This window comes from Vombatus ursinus, unplaced genomic scaffold (assembly GCF_900497805.2).
Source record: "Vombatus ursinus unplaced genomic scaffold, bare-nosed wombat genome assembly UNPS02011334.1, whole genome shotgun sequence".
Taxonomy (NCBI): domain Eukaryota; kingdom Metazoa; phylum Chordata; class Mammalia; order Diprotodontia; family Vombatidae; genus Vombatus; species Vombatus ursinus.
The window spans coordinates 3,979,887-4,001,322 of record NW_020951112.1 but is presented as its reverse complement, the minus strand read 5'-3'; the positions used below and the strand labels follow the sequence as shown (position 1 = coordinate 4,001,322).

At 38.3% G+C, this 21,436-nt stretch overlaps 1 protein-coding gene across 6 annotated transcripts in view; it reads right to left on the bottom strand.

The window, feature by feature from the left end:
* Positions 1-21,436, bottom strand: part of ANKS1B (ankyrin repeat and sterile alpha motif domain containing 1B) — a 1,327,097-nt gene that overhangs the window by 1,034,230 nt on the left and 271,431 nt on the right. For all 6 annotated transcript variants that reach the window (XM_027855805.1, XM_027855806.1, XM_027855807.1 and 3 more), the window contains exon 9: positions 17,052-17,195. In XM_027855805.1, the coding sequence (XP_027711606.1) occupies positions 17,052-17,195 (144 nt within the window). The remainder of the gene's footprint in view (positions 1-17,051; positions 17,196-21,436) is intronic.

Sequence of the window (21,436 nt, the reverse complement as noted above, 5' to 3'; positions counted from 1 at the left end):
AGAGATAGGATGAGAGAGAAAGAGAGAGGAGGAGGGAGGGAGAGGATGGGACAGAGAGCATGAATCTACTCTGTCTGAATAGTTGGGATGTAGTTGGGGCTCTAGAACTACATGAGAGCCAATCTCTTGAGCCATATGAAAGACCAATCAGAAATGATAGATGAGATTCTCTCTCTCTCTCTCTCTCTCTCTCTCTCTCTCTCTCTCTCTCTCTCACACACACACACACACACACACACACACACACACACACACACAAATTTGCCACTTAGCACAATGCCTGGCACATACTAGGCACTTAATCAATGTCTATTAATTTATATAAACTTCAAAACAGGTAAAGGAAGCATGAATGTGGGTCCTATTCTCCTTTTTTTAAAAACATGAATTAAAAATAGCATGGACTTTGGGATATGGGCTGGACACAGCTCAGTCATATTACTTTTCCCCTTGGTTCTAAACCATGTACACAAAAAGAAACCATTCTTTGAGGATGGGCCGAGGGCAGGGATTAGACAGTAGGTAACATCTAGGGGGGATATAAGAATAGCGGCTAGAAAATATTGGTGACATCCACTTTCCAAAAGTTGGAGTTAAGACAGGAGTTAGATTCCTACCCCTTCCTCCTGTTGCTCAGCAGTGAACTTTATTTTTCCTCACAAAAATAGTCCCCTTATAGACACACTGTTACACTTGTCTCTCAGGTAACTGTGACCTTGATTGATGTATCCTTGTCTCCTATTCTCTTGATCCCACTGAGGGCACCCTCTTTTTGAAAAGTAGAATGTTCCCATTGGAAATAATTAGTGTTTCTAACATCTTTGCCTTAATCTTTTCTGTGGAAAGTTCTTAAGTCCTTCAAAAACATCTACAGTAGACTGGGACACCTAGTTTGAGTCATATCCGCCCCAACTCAGGGCCTTATGATTTCATGCTATCAAAAGCATTCTCACTGCTTTCCTAAACTTTATAATTCTGAAACATTCAGCTCCTGAAACATTTTAATCATGACCCTCCCCTGAACTGAGCCTCAGAGGAACACATGGAATCCGAAAAGAGATCCCTGAATAGAGACTTGGAAGGAAAAAATCTGAAAGGCAAAGATGAGAGTGGGATACATTGCAGGAATGTGGATTCAGGCAAGCAGGAGACAGAACCACAAGTCTGGTGAACAAGTTAGGCCTACACTTTGACTAAAATGAAAAGCTGGTTGAGAAAATTATATGAAAAAATGTTGAGAAGATAAATTGCAGTAAGACTGTGTAGGATTGCAACCAAAATACTAGGCTGAGCTATATTATATCTTACAGTAAACAGAGCCATTGAAGTTTTTTTGAACAGAAGGGTAACTTGGTCAAGTCTATGCATTACGAAGATTATTTTGGTAATGGTAAAAGGGTAAACAGTGGAAGCAGAAACACTAATTAGGAGAGTATTGCAGCATCCAATAATAATTATGTTATATTTTCTTTTTGATAGATCTTCAATAAAAATTGATTCTACCTCTCCAAAATACTCATGTAAAACCACAAGCTAACATTCTGTGTTATGAGGAAACATTAAAAATATTTCCATTTAGTACAGGAGTAAAGTAAGCATGCTCCTCTCCCAACTATTATTTGACATTGTTCTAGAAAAAATGACAGTAAGAAGACAAGAGAAAGAAATTAAAGGTATAACACTGGCAAAGAAAAGACAAAATAAGGGAAAAGGAAGGGAATAAGAATTTATATGATGCCTACTATGTGCCAGTCACTGTGCTAAGCACTTTTTAGAGATATTAATCTCATCTGACCCTCACAAAAACTCTACAAGTTGGGTGCTATAATCTTCATCTTACAAACTTGGGCAAACTAAGGGAAACAGAATAGTGTATGTAGAGTATGTAGTGTATGTAGAAGGCATCCCAGAATCATTATAGAAACTAATTGAGATAACAAATCACTTCAGTAAAGTAGAGATACAAATTAGATCCACAAAACTCAATATTTCTATACAAAAAGAGCAAAATGTGTGAAAAAATAATAGCAAGTAAAGTCCAATTTATAAAAACTGCAAAATCCATAATTTATCTGGGACTCACCCAACCAAACATGTTCAAGATTTAAATAAATGGAAATATGAAATATGCTTTGAATAATCATATAATTAGAGGGATATGCATTGCTCATGATACAGCATGCCAATATAATAAAACTGACAACACTACCAGAATTAATTTATATATTTAGTTCTATACCAACCAAAATAGCAAGGGAATACCTTATAAACATGGGCGGTGGGGGGGGAACAAAATTCACTGAGAGGAACAAAAGGTCTAGCATCTCAAGGCAAATAATGGAGTAAAGGAGTAGTGTGATGATGGAAGCATTTTCATATCTCATATTATGAAGCAGCACTAATTTTAAAAAAGAAAAGAAAAATAAATCAATAGGAAAGACTAGAAATAATAGAAGCAGCAGCAATAATTAAACTCTATCATGCAATGTTTGAAAAATCTTAAAACATCGATTACTTGGAGGTCAGAACTCTCTATTTAACAGTAACTAGTGGGGAAAACTGAAAGCAATCTGTCAATAAAATGTGCTTAGATCAGCATCTTATGGTGATGACAATTCTAAATGAATGCCTAATTTAAGAATAAAGTTACAACATAAAAAAGAGTAGAAATGAATTATCTGTTCTCAACTATGGTTATGGGGAGAAATGTCCATTCTCTTTCCCCCAGTTAGATTCTGAATTCCTTGAAAAGTAGCACTGTCTTACTTTCATATTTATGTATCCAGCACTTAGCACAGTGCCTAGGATATAAGTGCTGGCAAAACATATTTTCATTCATCCATTCCATTCTTCTATCTAACCATTCATCAAATAAATACCAGATGAGGTCACAAAAGATAATACAGATCATTTCAATTACATGAACTGGAAAACTTGCAGGTACAAAATGAATATGGCTAGAAGAGGGGAAATCATTACTTGGAGAAAAAATTCTGCCTCCAATACATCTGGTCAAGACCTTATATCATATGTCAAGTACTGTGCAATGTACTGGGATATAAAGACAAAAATAAAATACTCCCTTTAGAAAGAAAGGAAAATGGACAGCTACACTTCATAATGGCATTTGTGCACAAGGTGTCAAGAGAACTTTAAGGCATTGAAGAGTTTCCTTTTTATTAAAAGACCTGGTTAAATTTACCAACCATTCCTTCCAACCATCTGAATCAGACCACCAAGTTCAATCTTTGGATCTACTCTACTATCTAAACAGAAGAGGGGAAAAAAAGAGGAAGCACATTCAGTCAACCTTATTTTCTATTTGCCCCTTCTTAAATGTCAGTGGTACTCACTAAATAATTTGAGTTCTACTGAGCAACACAGATCTCAAGGACTTGGGGCTCAGCACATGCACCTAACTTCCCAAACACAAAGCACAGAGAAAGTGACAGACCCATAATTATACTAACAAATAAAACAGCAGGCTTCATGCTATTTTAAACCCTCCCCTCATTTCTGGGGGGAAAGGAGCAGTCCCTTAATAATAGACTTCAGTCTTCTATATAAAGGATGTTCAAGTGAAAAGCTGGCTTCCCTTTACAAGCACACTTTACCTATTTTTAATCTTATTTAAAGTTTTATTGTGCTCAGAACCATTGTTTGTCAAGGATCCAAAAATAAAAAGGCTATAACCTTAGAGCTGGCCCAGACTAGAAATACAACAATTGCCCCATGGCTGAAATCTAACCTTACGAAAAAAGCTCCTGAACACGGATATGTTTATGTCCAATTAGTTTTTTTTAGTAACCTGTACCTTGAAATAAAACAATAAAAATTTGAATATTAAAAAACTAGAAAAGCAAACTACTTTGAGGGTGGGTAAGGGAAGTGTTTGTTAGTTTGAGCATTCAAAATTATTTAAAACTTAATATGAAAATAAGGTGACACTGGAAGATGAAGCCATATAAAATGATAAATCCAAAAAATATGAGTCTATCTGTAAATTAATGAGAAATGACTAGTTCATATTAAGAGAGGCAAAGGATTTACAGGTAAATGGTCAACATTTGGCAACAAGTCAAGTTTCCACTTCTTTTTAACTCTCTTCTCAATGTATGAGTTGGGGGAATAAATGAAGAAGGTAGAAAGACCAACGTGCTAAGGGATGTCGCTGCTGCTCTGCTGCAAAACAATCTAAACAGTCTTGTCTACGAAGGGGTGAATAAGGAAAGTTTCTCTAGACAATGAGCAGTTGATCAGTGGACCAAATGGGTGATGGATAAGAGAAGGGACATTTATTCCACAGGATTGGCGTGAGGTCCAAATGAGATAATATCATAGAGCACTTAACAAAGCTTAAAGTGCTATACAGAGTGTCACATAAGTCTGTGTGCCATTTTAAGCAGAAACTACACTTGGACTTCCGTGAGGTCCTTTATAAATGCTAGCTAACATTGCTATTATCATCAGGGTAATCTTTACGTACTGTGTGCGTGCATGCATGCATGCATACTCCTTTCTCTAGAATCCCAAGTACCATGTCCAGAGCTGGTTTTATCAAGGCAAGGTTCAATATCTCCACTATTCAGAAAGACCCAACATACCAATCATCCATCACTTGTCAGGGAGATTTCTACATCTAGAGTTAGAAAGGATCTCAGAGCCCATCTAGGCAACCTGCTATTATTATAAAGAATTTTTCATTCTTCAGATGTGAGTAAATGTTTAATATATGCTCACTCATTCATTTTGACACTGTAAAGTTTCAGAGCTGATTGAAAAGAGATTTAAATATATAAAGAAAACTAAGCCAAAACACCTTCCTTTTTTAAAAAATTGTAAAAAGAGGAGGGGAATGTATATTAAAGGGAAAGGAGTGGAAAGAAGGGGCAGAAGATGGGAGGAATTATAACTAAATAAAAGGGAAAACAAAGAAATGAATAATTTAATCAAAACTCTAAAATTAGGCTAAAGATAAGCATGTTTAAAAAGAGGGGAAAAGCTACTGCAAAGAGATTAAGCACCAAGGTATATTTTGACCCAGGGTTGCCCCTGTTGGGTATAGCCTTCAAGGAAGTCAATGAGAAAAAAGGCAGGGCCCATACACACCAAATTACAGGCTATTCCAAAAGACTTAATGAAAAAGCTCAAATTTGCACTAAAGCTTTTGGGACAACCCGTATTTATAAAAGCAATTTTTGGTGACAAAGAACTAGAAACAAAATAGAAAGCCATAAATTTGGGAGATTCTAAAGAAGTTATGCTATGTGAATGTAATGGAATATCAATGTGCTATAAGAATCAATAAGCATGATGAATACAGAAAAGCATTTAAAGACGTACACAAACTGATGCAAACTGAAGTAGGCAGATCCAGGGAAACAATATAAACAATGGTTATTACTGTTGTTGAGTCATTTTAATTGTGTCTGACTCTTCATGACTCCATCTGGGGTTTTCTTGCCAAAAATACTGGAGTGGTTTGCCATTCTCTTCTCCAGCTCATTTTATAGATGAGGAAACCGAGACAGAGTTAAGTGACTTGCCTAGGGTCACAGAGCTACTAAGTGTCTGAAGTCAGATTCAAATTCAGAAAGATGAGTCTTCCTTACTCCACTGTACCACCTAGCTGCACAAAACAAATGAAAGTGAGGCAGCTATGCAGAGCAATGGATACAGAACCAAACTTGGAGTCAGAAAGACCCAAGTTCAAATATGGCCTAAGATACTTACTGCCGTGTGACCTTGGACCAGTCATTTTTCCTCAGTTTGCCTGAGTTTCCTCATCTGTAAAACGGAGCTGATAATCACACCTACCTCCCACAGTTGTTGGTGAGGATCAAATAAGATAATGTTTGTAAGGTACTTGGCACACAGTAAGAGCTACATAAATGTTAGCTATCATTATTATGAGGATGAACGCTGTGAAATTATAACCACCAAGCTGATCCCAGAGAAGAAATATGTAAAGGTACTTCCCTCCTACTTCTAGATGTGGGGTAATATGAGTGTGGAAAACTACAGAATGTCAGACTTTTTTGATATGTTAGTTTTGCTGAAAAATCCTTTTTCCTCTTTTCAAAAATTCTTTGCAGTAGGGAATTGTTCTCTGGGAGGGAGAGGTAGAATGATAAATTGAGATGTGCAGATGTTATACAAATAAAAGTTATAAACAAAAAAAAAACAACTGCAAAAAGAAAATTTAAATATAAGTTATCAGAGTCCAAGTCAGGTCCTACTGGACTGTCTAAAAAGAAAATATTACACAGAGTTACAGGATTTCTGAGTTTTGAACCCATATGACCATATAGTTCAACTCAAAAAAAGAAAAAAAAAACAATCACATACTCTTACCAGTGGTCATTCATCCCGTCTCTGTTTGAGAACCTCCAAGGAGGAGAAATCTACCACTTCTTAAGGCATATCATCCTTCCTTGGGATAGCTCTCATTTTGAAGAAGATTTTCCTAACTGAATTTACCTCTTTAGTATTTCCACCCATTAACATTAAGCATCTTCCCCTTCAAGTCAAAGAGAAAAAGCTCAGTACTTCTTTCATATGGAAGCCTTTAAATAGCTGAAGATACCCATCACATCCTCCCTCTGTCTCTCTTCTCCAAGCTAAGCATTACCATTTACTTCAAACCATACCGAGACAGCATAAACTCAAGCCCCTTTACCATTCTGGTCTGGATTCAGGCTAGCTTATCAATGTTCTTCCTAAAATAGTGTACTCACAATACAACAAAACAGTCCAGATATGCTCTGCCCAGGGCAGGTTACATCAGGACTAACACCTATTACTTATGCCAGGAAATTCTGTTTCAACATAGCTCCAGATTGGATGAGGTTTTTTGGCTGCCTATCACACTGTTGACTCATATCCAGCTGGTGGTCCACTAAAATTCCCAGATCTTTTTCAGAACTACTATGTTCCCATGCCTTTCCCAACCTTAAGCTTATGAAGTCATTCCTTGAAACCAAAGTGTAAGATTTTATTTACATTTATTCTTATTAAATTTAGCTTGATTAAATTTGGCCAAACCACTTGTTTTGAGATCCCTAGTCTATCATCCACTTTTTGACTTCCTTCCAGCTTCAAGTCATTGGCAGATTTAATTTCACTGGTTAGGTGACTAATTGAAGCAGTCAGAAAAATTTCTAACTTCAGAAATATTCTGGGCCAGTCATTTAGGCTTGATTTGCAGCAGCTAGGGGACATAGTGAATAGAAGATGGGGCTTGGAGTCAGGAAGTCAGTTCAAATTCATTCTTAGGTACTTACCAGTTGTTTGACCCTGGGCAAATCACTTAGCCTCAGTCTTCCTCAGTTTCCTCAATGGTAAAATGGGGATAATAATAGCACCTATTTCACAGGATTATTCTGAGGATCAAATAAGATAATATTTGTAAAATGCTTAGCATAGTGCCTGACATGCAGTAGGTACTTAATAAATGTTTTTCTTTCTCCCTCCTTCTTATCCAGGTTCTCCCAAAAATCTTAATGCAGTTGTAAGCTACTAAAGCTCAAAACTGCACTAAATCTTTTGTGATACCCTCTATGTGTTGTCTTCCCTATTAGCATGAGTTCCTTGAAATAACTGTAAAAATAACAGTAACAACAACTAGCATTTATATGGTGCTTTAAGGTTTGTGTATATATGTGTGTATTTACACACATAAATTATATACATACATATATATATGTAAAATCTCCTTGAATTCTCTGAATAACCCTGTAAAGTAGGTGCTATTATTATCCTTATTTTATAGAAGAGGACATTGAGGCTGAGAGAAATAAAGTGACTTGCCCAGAGTCACACAGCTAGTAAGTGTCTAAGGCAGAACCTGAACTCAGCACTTCATGATTCCAACTCTTGTTCTCTAGCCGCTGTACAACCTAACTGCAGAGACGGTTTACTTTTCTAATTATATCCCCAGTACTCAGCACAATGCTTTACAAACATTAAGCACTTATCAGATGCTTTTTTCATTCATTCATTTATACTCTAGAAAATCATTTCCCTTCCTTCTCCATCCATTGCTTCCCCTCCCCCAAAATAAAAATCCCTCCCAATGTCTTAGAAACCAAAAATAAATAATAAATGACATATTCCCATAGGCTCAAAGCTCATGATTTATACAATCAGCGTGGTATTTATGAGCTCAAATGTAAGTACTTAAGAATTGTAGAATGTCACAGCATTTTAGAGTTGGAAGAGACCTTTGGGATCTCATTATATAATTTCAGAAAGGTGACTGCAATATTAGTAGCAAAATTACTCTGCTTTTTCCCTTTTTCATCCTGTGCTGCCCCATGTTATACAAAAAGGACAAATTCCAGATCATAAGATATCTATTCTCTCTTACAGTCTTCAGAGACAAAAGCTGAATTCCTCCAACCCCTCGGCTAGCCAATGAGAAAACTAAAGCCCAAAGGAGAGGTGAAGTTTGCCCAAGGTCATGCAGGTAATTAATAAAAGGGCCATCATGAGAACTGGATTTGGAATCCTGGGTCCGAGTCCAGCCAGGACACTTAGTAGAAAGAGCCTGCCCTGATATTAGAGTCAGAAGACCCAGGTTCAAATGCCGCCTCTGATACTATTGACATGATCTTGGGCAAGTGACTTCACGTCTCTCTGCCTTGGTCTCTTGATTCGTAAAATGAAACCATTCGGTCAGATAGTCTCTGAAGTCCCATCCTACTCTATGCAATAATTCATTTAAAATACATTTTATTGGTGGGAATTGTAAGAAGGTGGTGGAATAAGGCAGGAAGCTACTCATCTCTCCCCAATTCCCCCACAAATAACTTCAAATAATGCCTCAAAGTAAATTGCAGAGCAGCAGAAACAATTAAAAGTTGGGGCAAAGCAGTCTTCCGGCCTGACAACTTGGAAGGATGTTGGGAAAGGCCTGACCTCCTGGGGCAGCGAACTTCATTGAAGCACAGATACCCCAAGCCAACAAACAACAAGCCCTGGGGGCAGTTGTGCCTGCAGCGGCCTCAGCTTTGGGAGCCTTCACCCCAATGATGATGGGGAGGGGGTTGGGCGGCTGACCAAGTGAAGATTGCATGGCCCTCTGCTGGTGCTGGATGTAAGGCCCAGGCAATGGCTGCGGGCAAGGAGGAACAAGAACACAGTGGTGATGGAGGAGGCAGAAGGTCAGGGCCCTGCTGGTTGTAGTCACTCACAGGAGAATGGAGTCCCTGGTTTCACTTCCAGGGCAGAGGGACGAGCTGATGCTTGAGGGACCAGAGAGAACAAGAGTATTTGTGGTGGCAACAGCAACAGTGCTGAGGGCCCTCCTTGGGGCTGAGGGGCTGGGATACATACCTGAGTTCACTTTTAAACCAAGGCTTGAGCCAGGGAAGCAGTAGCCACACCTGGCCTTGGATTACAGAACATCACGAGAACCAAGAAGTCAAAAGGTCCCAGATGGAGCTCAGAAAACAACAGCACAAAAATCCTGAAGCCTGAGACATTATCCCCATACCCCAGGAGCAGAAGCCAACTCTAACATAAAGTTAACAGCCAAGAAATAGGTCGTTAAAATGAGTTTAAAAAAAAGAGCAAAGGGCTAGAGTGAATTTATCTCATTTATTCCATTCCATTCAGGAACTGCATTTGTTTGAACATTTCCAATCAACCGATATCTACTTTGTTTCCATATCTTTGCTTTCACAAAAAGCAATGTTGTAAGTGTTTTGTTATATATGGGACTTTTTGATCATTGACTTCTCTGGGGTGGTCTATGACTAGCAGTGGAATCTCTGGTTCAAAAGGAAAGAAATAGTAGTCATTTTTGCTGACATAAATCCAAATTACTTTCCAGAAAACAGTTTTACAAATTCCCAGTTCCACCAACAATGCATTCATGTGCCTTTTTTTCCATATCCCTTATTCACTTGATCCTATGATTCTTACTAGATCTGTGATCCTGGGACAATTTCCTCATCCTCTCTGAGTCATTGCTTACTTGTCTGCAAAATGATGTTAGTTTGTCTAAGATGGCTTCTGAGGTCCCTTTGTGCTTTAGAACAATGATCTTATGATTCTTAGAGTTCTAGGATGATGAGCAATTTACCTCTCTAAGGCTCAGTTTCCTCATGGGTAAATGAGGAGATTAGATTAGATTAGGCAATCTCAAAAGTCCCTTTTAATTATGCATCCAAGATCCTAATAACCTCTCTGAATCTCAATCTCCTCTGTAAAATGAGGAGCAGAATTGCTAACGTCTAAGATCCCTACCCTCTCTGACATTCTATGGTCAATCCAAGTCCTATGTGTTCTAATGTGTTGTAATCCGATATTCCTCCTCCTCCGTCATCATCTCATGTATTCTACATCTAAATGTCTAAAGGCTTCAATGTCATTTAAAGACTTGGTTTCAAGTTCCTCTACTGATCCATGCTGGCTGAGAGACTCTGAACATGTCAGCTTTTCTATCAATGCCCCAGACAAGTCTAGGACAAAAAGGTACAAATATGGTGCCTTAACTACACTGATAGAGGGAGTTTCCTCACCACAGAGTTCTGAATACTAGTGAGATCATAGGTCTGGGAAAAATAAATTAAAATTTAAGGCCCTAGAGGCTAGCATCTATTTCTGTTTTAGTTCTTTCAATCTTCAGTGCCAACACAGTCTTGCACACAACTGTCATTTAATAAATTTTGAAGTCATTTTGCTGATTTCAATTTATTGAATTTAAAGTATATCCTCCTAAAATAAGAGAAATATATTTCCAACCAGAATCAGAAGCTATTTTAGAAATAACAATAAATCTTGCTACTAAAGTATAGTAATAAATGACATTTAGCAACTGCTTCATGGTTCGCCAAGTGTTTTATATACCTGATCTCATATAATTCTAAGAGATAAATGCTATTTTCTCTGTCTTACAGATAAGGAAACTGAGGCTCAGACAGATTAAATAACATGCATAGAATCACCCAGCTAGTAAGTGTGTGAAATGTGATTCCAGTTCAGGATTTTCTGGACTCAAGTCCAATACTCTATCCACTACCTGAAAGATATTCTCTGCCTGTATCCCACACCTAAAACACTCTCCCTCCTCGGCTCTGACTACTGACCATCCTGACTTTCTTTAAGTATCAACTAAAATGCCACCTCCTACAAGAAGCCTTCCCTAGCCTCTCTTCACTATAGTGCCATCTCTGTTAATCATTACCTGTTTGTCCAGTATATAACTTCTTTGTATATATTTGCTTTCATGTTTTCAGCTTCATTTGATTATAAGATCCTTGAGCACAGGGACCGTCTTTTGCCATCCTCAGCACTTAGCACAGTGCCTGGCACACAGTAGACACATATACTTACTGAATGAATGAATGAATTTTGTAAAGAGAGCTCACAAGTAATAAAAAAAAAATTCAGTACGAAGAGCACTATGAGGTTTATTTGTATTAGCTCATGTGATCTTCCATGATAACCATGAGAAGTAAGTACAATTATTATTTCAATTTTCCAGATAGGGAAACTGAGGCTTAGCTAGGTGAAATTATTTCCTGAGTCACAAGTGTCTTAGGAAGGACTTGAATCTAGACCTTCTTGGTTGACTACATATCCAAAATTCTCCCCACAAGGCCACAAAATCTAGTCCCTCTGTCTTCTCCATTTCACTATACAACAAATGTGCTGAGACCATCCTTGGTAACTAAAGTTTTTTATTCCCTTAAGATGCCAGAAAAGCTAAAACGCTAAGTGCCTTCAAACAAGTCGCTTCTGGCTGTGCTAAGCTCAATACTTTTGTCACCATGTAAACCTGACGCAACATCTTGATTTATACACAGCCACCAAATTCAAAGTATTCTCATTACTCAGCCTGTCCCTTGATCCCATTTTAATAATTAAGGCAGAAAAAACTTTTTCTAGAAAACCAGAATACAAAAGCCTCAAATCAATTTTAAGATCAAGGTAATAAATAAATGTTTTAAGTATAGGCTCATAGGGCTTCAGAGCTAGAAGGAACCTCAAGAATCCTCTAATCCAGTGTCCTCAATTTATGGTGGAGCAAATTGAAACCCAGAAAGAAGTAACTCACCCAACCAACCCCACAGAACTAATGAATAACAGAATTGGGATAAGGACACATGGTGTTCTCCCCAGATGAGTGTCTTTTCCCAAGAATTTTTAACTATTATATCATGATGGGAAATAAAGGGTGACTGTGTCATTTTCCCCTTTGTGTCCCAAGCACCTAGCACAGTGCCTGGCACACATGAGGTATTTAATAAATACTTGTTGAATCACTGATCTAACCCACCCTCTTATGCCATTCCTCAGAATTCCAGAAAAGTGCACCTATGCTGGGTTTCTTTTATTCTCCCTTTAGTATCCTATGATAAAGATGGGTTCCCTTCAAAAGTTTTAATTAGGGTGAAGTGGTAGGGCCCTTTCCGCTGGAAGCCAAAATTTAGTTGGGGCCATTTCCTTCCCCAATATTCTAGCTGTGCTCTGAATCACTGGGCCTATATCACAGCCTGCCACACAATTCTTGCCATATCCCAGCTCAAAGGAAAACAGTCCTAAAAAGGAAGCATGGTAGAACAGAAAGGGCAAGACAGTTGGAATCAGAGGACCTAGTTTCAAATCTCAGCTCTGCTAATTCTTACTGTGTGGCTTTCAGCAAGTCACAACCTCCCTTCCTGGGTCCCAGTTTTCTCCTCTGTAAAATATGGGTGTTGCCTCTCACAGTTTTACATACAATCCTCTCTTCTGTTCCACAAAGTATGTGAACATGTGCTTTTGGTCTACCTGCCAAATCAAACCCAGGAATTACATGAACACAATTACAAAACACTTCTCACACAAATAAAATCAGATCTAAACAACTGGAAAAATATTAATTGCTAATGGGTAGACCAGACCATTATAATAAAAATGACAATTCTACCTCAGTTAATCTACATATTCAGTGCCATACCAATCAAATGACCAAAATATTACTTGACAGAGATAGAAAAAATAATAACAAAATTCATCTAGGAGAACAAAAGGTCAAGAATATCAAAGAATATCAATGAAAAAATGTGAAGGAAGATAGCCTAGCCATACCAGATTTCAAGGGGTAATCATCAAAATAATCTGGTACTGGATAAGAAATAGGGTGGTGGATCAGTGGAATAGATAAGGTATGTAATACATTGTAGTAAATGACCACAGTAATTTAGTGTTTCATAAACCCAAAGATCCAAGCTTTTAGGGAAAAAAAAACTCACTATTTGACAAAAAAACTGCTGGAAAAACTGGAAAACAATATGGCAGAGACAAGATATAGTCCAACATCTTATACTATATACCAAGAAAAGTCAAATGAGTACATGATTTAGACATAAATGGCAATACCATAAGCAAATTAGGAGAGAATGGAATAGTTTACCTGTCTGATACTTGGAGAAGGGAAGGATTGAGGACCAAACAAGAGAGCAGTACAAAATGTAGAATGGACAATTTTGATTATATAAAATTTAAAAGCTTTTGCACAAACAAAACCAATGCAACCAAAATTAGAAGGAAAGCAGAAAACTGGGGGGAAATGTTTACAGCAAGTATCTCTGATAAAGGTTTCATTTCTCAAATATACAGAGAATCAAGTCAAATTTATAAGAATAAAAGTTATTCCCAAATTGATAAACGGACAAAGGACACAAACAAACAATTTTCAAACAAATAAATCCAAGCTAATTATAGTTATGTGAACAAAATGCTCTAAATCACTTTTGATTAGAGAAATGCAAATTAAAACAACTCTGAAGTACCACCTCACACTTATCGGATTGGCTAATTGGACAGAAAAAGGAAATGATAAACATTGAAGGAATGTAAGAAAACCGGAACACAAACGTACTGTTGGTAGAATTGTGAACTGATCCAATCATTCTGGAGAACAATTGGGAACTATGCCCAAAGGGCTATCAACCTGTGCATATCTTTTAATCCAGCAATACCACTGCTACATATATATTCCAAAGAGACCCCTCAAAAAGTAGAAAGAACCTATTTGGACAAAAATATTTATAGTACCTCTTTTTGTGGTGGCAAAGAACTAGAAATTGAGAGGATTCTCATCAATTGGGGAATGACTGAACAAGTTGTGTGTATAATTATTATGGAATGTTATTGTTTCATAAGAAATAATGAGCAGGATAATTTCAGAAAAAAAAACTTGGAAAAACTTACATGAATTATTACATAATGAAATAAGCAGAACCAGGAGAACGTTATACACGGTAACAGCAATACTGTACAATGAACAACTGTGAATAACTTAGCTATTCTTAGCATTACAATGATCTAAGACAGTCAAAACCAAATGAACCAAAGGATTCATGATAAAAAAATGCTATCCACATCCAGAGGAAAAAACTGATGGCATCTGACTACAGACCAAGGCATACTATTTTTTCACTTTCTTTCTTTCTTAGTTCTTTCTTTCTCTTTTTTGAGTTTTTTTCCTCCACAAAATGACTAAAATGGAAATGTTTTACATGATTTACACATGTATAACTTAGATTGCTTGCCATCTCAGGAGGAAGAGAAGGGAGGGAGAGAGGGTTAGAATTTGGAACTCAAAACCAAACAATGAATGTTGAAAAAAATGTTTTACATGTAATTGCGGAAATGTTTAATGTACTTTTTATGTTGCCAACTTTGGAATTTTTAAAGAAAAAATAAAATGAGAGATTAGATGAAGTAATCTCTAGGGTATTTTCCAAATCCAAATTTATGATCCTAGGATCTCATGACAGTAGGCAGAAATATCAAAGGGCAAGCAGCCATGTGGCACAGTGGATAGGCCTGGAATCAGGAAGACTCCTCTTACTGAGTTCAAATCTAGCCTCCAACACTTACTAGCTATGGAGTCCTGGACAAGTCACTTAACTGTTTGCCTCAGTTTTCTCATCTATAAAATGAGCTGGAGAAGGAAATGGCAAACTACTCCAATATCTTGGCCAAGAAAACCCCAAATGGGATCACAAAGAGTTGGGCATGACTGAAAAATTACTGAAAAACAACAAAAAAAGAAATACAGTAAGAGGAAACTCATTTGGCACAATTTGGCAAATGACTGTATGGCAGAAGGGAGAAAGGAGATGGAAGAATTAAGTATGACTAAGATTTTGACTCAGAATGGCAACATGTGGAAATGAAAATAATCCTGGAATTGAAATCAGATGAGCCGAGTTGAAATCCCAGCTCTCTGACTTCTGATCTGTGTGTCACTCTCCTCTGGGTCTCAGTTCCCTCATCAGTAAAATTAGGGCGTTGGAAGAGATGGCCAGTAAGGTCCCTTCTTGCTTAAAATCTCTGTCCCTATGACCACGGCCAAGTCTCTTCGACTTTGTGTACTTCAGTCCCCTCTTCTATAAAATTAAAGGGCTAGACGTGATGGCCTTTGAGGCACCTCTAAATCTATGACCCTATGACCACACGGAAGTCCAAAGTGGCGTCTCCGATTCTATCATCTAGTAACTAGAAGAACGCAGCTGTTAACAGCGGCAATGGGAAAGTCAGGAAGAACAGGACTATTAGGAAAAGTGATGTCTGCTTGAGAAATGTTAAATCTGAGGTGCCAGTGGGACACACAGATGGAAGTGTCTATAGAAATGTGTCCTCCAGAGGTCAGGGCAGGAGCTAAAGTCTGGAGAACGAGCTTAGAGAATTGTGAACAGAGAGGAAATCACTTAAGACATGGACAGACGTGTCTATCGCCACCAAGAAAGAAAGCAGAAAGGGAGAAGTCTATTGTGGCTAGAGTGAAGAGAATAGAGGATAGACACTGGAGGTGGGGACAGAGAAAGAGGAATGGGGGCAAATTCCACAATGAGAGAGCTAAAGGAAGATGGAGGGCTTAAAGACAAAAAGGTTCACAATGTTTAAGAGAAAAAAGGCAGATATTAATGAGCAAACGGCAGTGCCAGGATCATAGACATTGTTGGACATTCCAGAGCTGGAAGACACATCTGAGGTCCGCTGGTTGAACCCTTTCATTTATAAATGAGGAAACTGAAGTCCAGGGTAGTTAAGTGACTTGTCCAGGGCCACCCAGCTAATAACCACCAGAGGCAGGATCCGTCCCCAGGTCTTTTGCCCATAGAGACAGCCAGTGCTATCTCCATGTACTAGCTTGCCTTTCATTTCCACTGCTCCTTGCCCAAAGTATACCATGGCTATTAATATACACCTCTCTTTCATAATGGGTTGCTCATCCATAATTTTCTTTGGAAAAACAAAGTGTTATTAATCTTTTTTTGTATCATCTACCCCTTTGGCAGTCTGGCAAAATCTAAGGACCTTTTGTTAGAATCTTGGTTTTAAATATGCAAAATACAAAGCAAATAAATTATATTAAAATGCAATTATTGTAATATTTTAAAAACAGGCTGACAGTTTTCCAATTAAGAACCCTGGCTCTATAGCATCTGTGATCAATAATTAAGGTAATTTTTCAAATGACTCAGATTTTTATGAAGTTATCAATCATCAAATATTTATAAATGTATGAAAGAATAAACGAATGAAATAGTATTTATTATGTGGCAAGCACTGTGCAAATATACAAAACAAAGTTCAGCTACAGGGCAGATGGAAATGTACCTACCTACAAAGTGTGTTACCTTCTGGGGATATAAATACTAGAGTGAAATAGCACTTGCCTTCAAGAAACTTACTTTTTCCTGGGCAAAAGTTCCCTGTTTTAGACCAATTTTGTGTTTCTCCAAGAAAATTATATAACATTACACCAAGCACCACACTTTAATCTGACTCTCAAAGGCATGACTCAACATTGTGAAAATGGCAAATTGTAAAGAGCCTCCTCTAAAATTCCACCCCCAAACTTTCCATAACCACCACAAGCACCAAGTCAGACAAGTGCCCCATCTTACTGACCCAATAGAAACGGCCAATGAAAATGGATTATAGAGATCATTTACAAGCAAAAGTTTCTAGAACATACACAGGACACTAAATTTCTGTTTTCCCCTCATCCTTGACATGACTTCTTTAAAACCAAACAAAAGAAGTACCTGCATCAGCATGGGGAACCCAAGGTTGCGGCACCCGTTACAGGGAGTTAATGCCTCCCACAGCCCTGAAGGACCACAAGTGTTTGCATCATCATCATCTTCTTCCAACTCCCCTGGAGACAGATTTATTGTGGATGAAGGCCTCTGCAATTAAATTCACATTATGTCAATTTTTGACAATATAGCAATGCTATGTTGATATCTTAATATCAATTAAATTGCTTCAATTAACTTACTTCTCTATTAGTAAATGAAATCCATCTTAGCCATGCTTATGGTAATGACTCACATTTGTAATGCACTGGAGACTTTCCTTGGGGCCTTTGGAATATTTTGTGGGGGCTACTTCAGCATCCCAGTTGGCCATATGTCATCATCCTTCACACTCATTACATAATCATCCTGCCTTTTTTCCCCTAATCATACAAGTAGTAAATCACAGGGTACCCTGATTTAGACAAAAGGAAGACCTTAAAGGTCACCTAATCCAAATCTTCCATTGTATGGATGAATAAACTGAGGATTAATGGGGTTATGAGACTGAGTGTAATGGGATCACAGATTTAGAGCTAGAAGGGACCTTTAGAGGTCTAACCTCCTTATTTTACAAACAAAAAAAATTGGAAACCAGAGAAAGAGAGCAACTTGTCTGAAGTCACAGAAAATTTCAGAGTTGACATTTGAACCCAGGTCCTCTGACTAATAATAATAATAATAATAACAATAATAATAACTAACATTATTTAATGCTTTAAAGATTATAAAGCACTTTACATACAGTGTCCCATTTAATCCTTAAAACAACCATGCAAGGTAGGTGCCATCATTAGGCCAATTTTACACAAGAAATTAAGACCAATAAAGCCTAAGTGATTTGTCTTTTGTTGTTGTTCAGTCATTTTCAGTTGTGTCTGACTCTTTGTGAGCCCTTTTGGGGTTTTCAAGGCAGAGATACCGGAGTAGTTTGCCATTTCCTTTCCAGCTCATTTTACAGATGAGGAAATTGAGGCAGACAGGGTTAAGTGACTTGCCCAGGGTCACACAGCTAGTAAGTACCTGAGGCAAGGTTTGAACTCAGGAAGATGAGTCTTCCTGAATCCGGGTCCAGCACTCTACCCACTGTGCTACCTAGCTGCCAAAGTGACTCGTCTAGGTTCACACAGCTAGTAAGAGTCTGAAGCATTATTTGAACCCAGATCCTTTGACTCTAAAGCCAGAGATCTTCCTACCTAGCCATGCTGTCTGCTCCTTGAGCGTGTCATCTATGAACACTTTCCTTACACTGTTCTATATACAATTTGAATTTAGAGTAAACATGGTTATCCTCATTTTTAGATGAGAAAAGAGGAAAATTTTAGTAGTTTTTCACCTGCCTCAGATTTTTTATTATCTATTATCAAATATTTGTGAGAAAAGAGGTAAAGGGTCATAGACATGGTCACATGATTAATAATAATTAGAATCCAGTCTCCTTATTCCTATTCCAGTGTTCTCACCACTGCATCACACTGTCTCCATGCATTAAAAAATGAAATGAGATTGAGTGGGAAAGAGAGCAAGCAAGCAAACAAATTACAATCAGACGTAATGACCTAGGAAACTGTGGTGTAAACCAGTGAGGACAGGAAGATGATGATTATTGTTGCTGGTGGTGGTGTTGTTGTTGTTATGCTTCTGTTACAGCCCACAGAGCTCAGCAGCACAGGCCAGTAGGAGCCAATAGAAAACCAAGAGCCAGTACCCCAAGGAAAGGCCAGACAGAAAGAAAGGTCCCATTGGTATCAAAATACTCAAAGAAGCCCTTCTTTGGCAGCAAAGAACTGAAAAGAAAGTGGGTACCCATCAAATGGAATAAATGAATAGGTTATGGCATAGGACATTAGGGAATATTCTTGCACTGTAAGAAGCAATGAAGATATCCATCAAATTAACCCCAAAAATAAATAAAATAAATGAAATCCAATAATGGAAGAATATGTGGAAAAATTTGTATGGCCATTTATTGCCACTGGAATTGTCAACTTGAGCTCAGTTTAGAAAGAAACGAGAGCTCCTAAGAGGTGAAAGTAAGAAGGGAGAGCATTAGCATTCCAGCAATGAGGAACAGCAAAGGTACAGAAATGGGTAACAGGATGCCATATATGAGGTACAAGAAGGTCACTTTGGCTCAGCTGTTGTTATTGCTTGGTAGTTCCAGTCTCGTCCAACTCTCCATGACATCCCCTCCCCCCCCCTTTAGGGGTTTTCTTGGCAAAGACACTGGAGTGGTTTGCCATTTCCTTCTCCAGCTCATTTATAGGTGAGGAAACTGAGGCAAACAGGGTTAAATGACTTTCACAGGGCCATACAGCTAGTAAGTATCTGAGGCCAGATTTGAACTCAGGAAGATGAGTCTTCCAGACTCCAGGCTTGGCACTCTATCCACTATGGTGCCACCTAGTGGCATTGGGAAGCATGCACCAAAACTACAGGGGCGAGAAGGGTTGGAAGGGTTTTTATTTCCATCGCTGGAGGGATTATCTGCACTGAGAAAATAAAAATCATTTAACGAATCAAGTCTGGTAGGACAGTCATTTGTGCACCTGCCTTATCTCCCTGTTGGATGGTAAGCTCCTACAAGGCAGGGACCCTATCTTCATTATCTCCATTACAGCCCTTATGGGGCCTGGAATATAGAAAATGCTCAATTTGTATTCATGGAATTCATTAATGGATGGAAAGGTAGCTCCTGGTCTAAGGCAGCTCTGGCATCTAGGAGAGGGGAGGGACTCCCTAGAGAAGCCCACTCGTATGCCAGAGTGTCAGTCATTTCCATCTCAACTTCAGAATTACCATTTTAATTCCATCATCATCCTAGTAATGAGATTTAGCCAGAAGGAACAAGCCCTGAAGACATTCTAAAAAATGGACCACATTTGACTCCTCCAGAAAGATTACTTCAACAGCTATTAACAAACTAGAGATAACCAATTGGGCGTTGTGGAATAGATAACAAGGAGAAAAGTTCAGCTCAAATAAATCTTAATTTAGATGCTCCCCCCCCTTTATTCTCAGTCCCTTTAAGAACAGTAATTAGGGAAGAGATACTCAATCTTTATTGTGTCATGGATTCCTTTGTCAGTCTGGTGAAGCCTGCAGATGCTTTTAAGAATATTGTTTTTGAATGAATAAAAGAAAATCCACAGGATTCCAAAGGAAATTATTATGAAACACAGTTTGTAGAAAAGAAGATTGGGATCATGTGGGATTTAGCAAAAGACCTAATAACTTACAGTAATATTTAATGAGAGATGAGCATACATGATATTTCAAGATACCTGCAACAATTATGACGTGATGTAAAAATATCTGTGATTTCTATTGGTGACAGTCACAAGTACTGCTAATGCTACTGTAGTTTGTTCTCCGCGCTCATAATTGGACGAAATGCTGAATATCCACCGGAGGTTAGTGAAAACACAATGTAAACGTTTACGATCCAAGTTCGCCAAACCTGAGGTCTGTAGATCCCAGGTAAAGAATGCCCAGCTTAGGGTCTCAAGTTTCAAGAAAGTTCTTAAGAGCATAAATCTCGAGCTGGAGAGGACCTTAGGTATAATGATTTGCACTGTCACCTGGAGAGTAAGTGCCTGAAGCAAGATTTTAACCCAGGACTTTACTCCAAGTCTAGAATCTCTTGCTCTTGTATTCAAGGTGCTGAGGGAATCCTTCAGAGATATTAAGCCGGCCACACAGCACATCAAAAAACTACTGGAGTCAGCATGCATTTCAATCTCACTTCCTAGCTATGTAATCTAAGCAAAAACCTCTGTCTGCTCCCCCCGTTTCCTTATCTGTAAAATAGGATAACAACACCTATCTTGAAGGGTTGTTGTGAAGATCGAGTGAGTCAATATTTGAAAAACATACACATATGCCTGATACATAATGGGTACTTAATAAATGCTTGTTCCTTCCTCTCCCCTTCCTTCAATTTCTCAATCTGACTGATGTTTCCCTGCCCCCAACTTCATGCTAAGCCAGGTGAGCAGGCTCTACTCTGCTTCTAGAATTCCTGACATGCTATGATCCTAAAGCTGTCATGACATCTCCACCCCTCCAGCAGCCTGCACTTCCTGTAAGTATGGACCCAGGAGCTCATCATGGACTCCCGTCTGCTTGCCATGGGCTGCATTCCATTATGCCCAAAGCCTCCCTGATTGACATTCCTGCCCATATCTTTTCATCGGGTATTTAAAGACATTCCTGACCTGATTTCTTTCTATGTTTCAAGTCATCTTAAACTTTTCTCCCCTTCTACAATCTACAGGTCTGCAATCCTTGAGACATTTTGCTGTCCTTCACACATGGTGACACTTCCTCTCCTACTTGTTGCCTTTCCACCG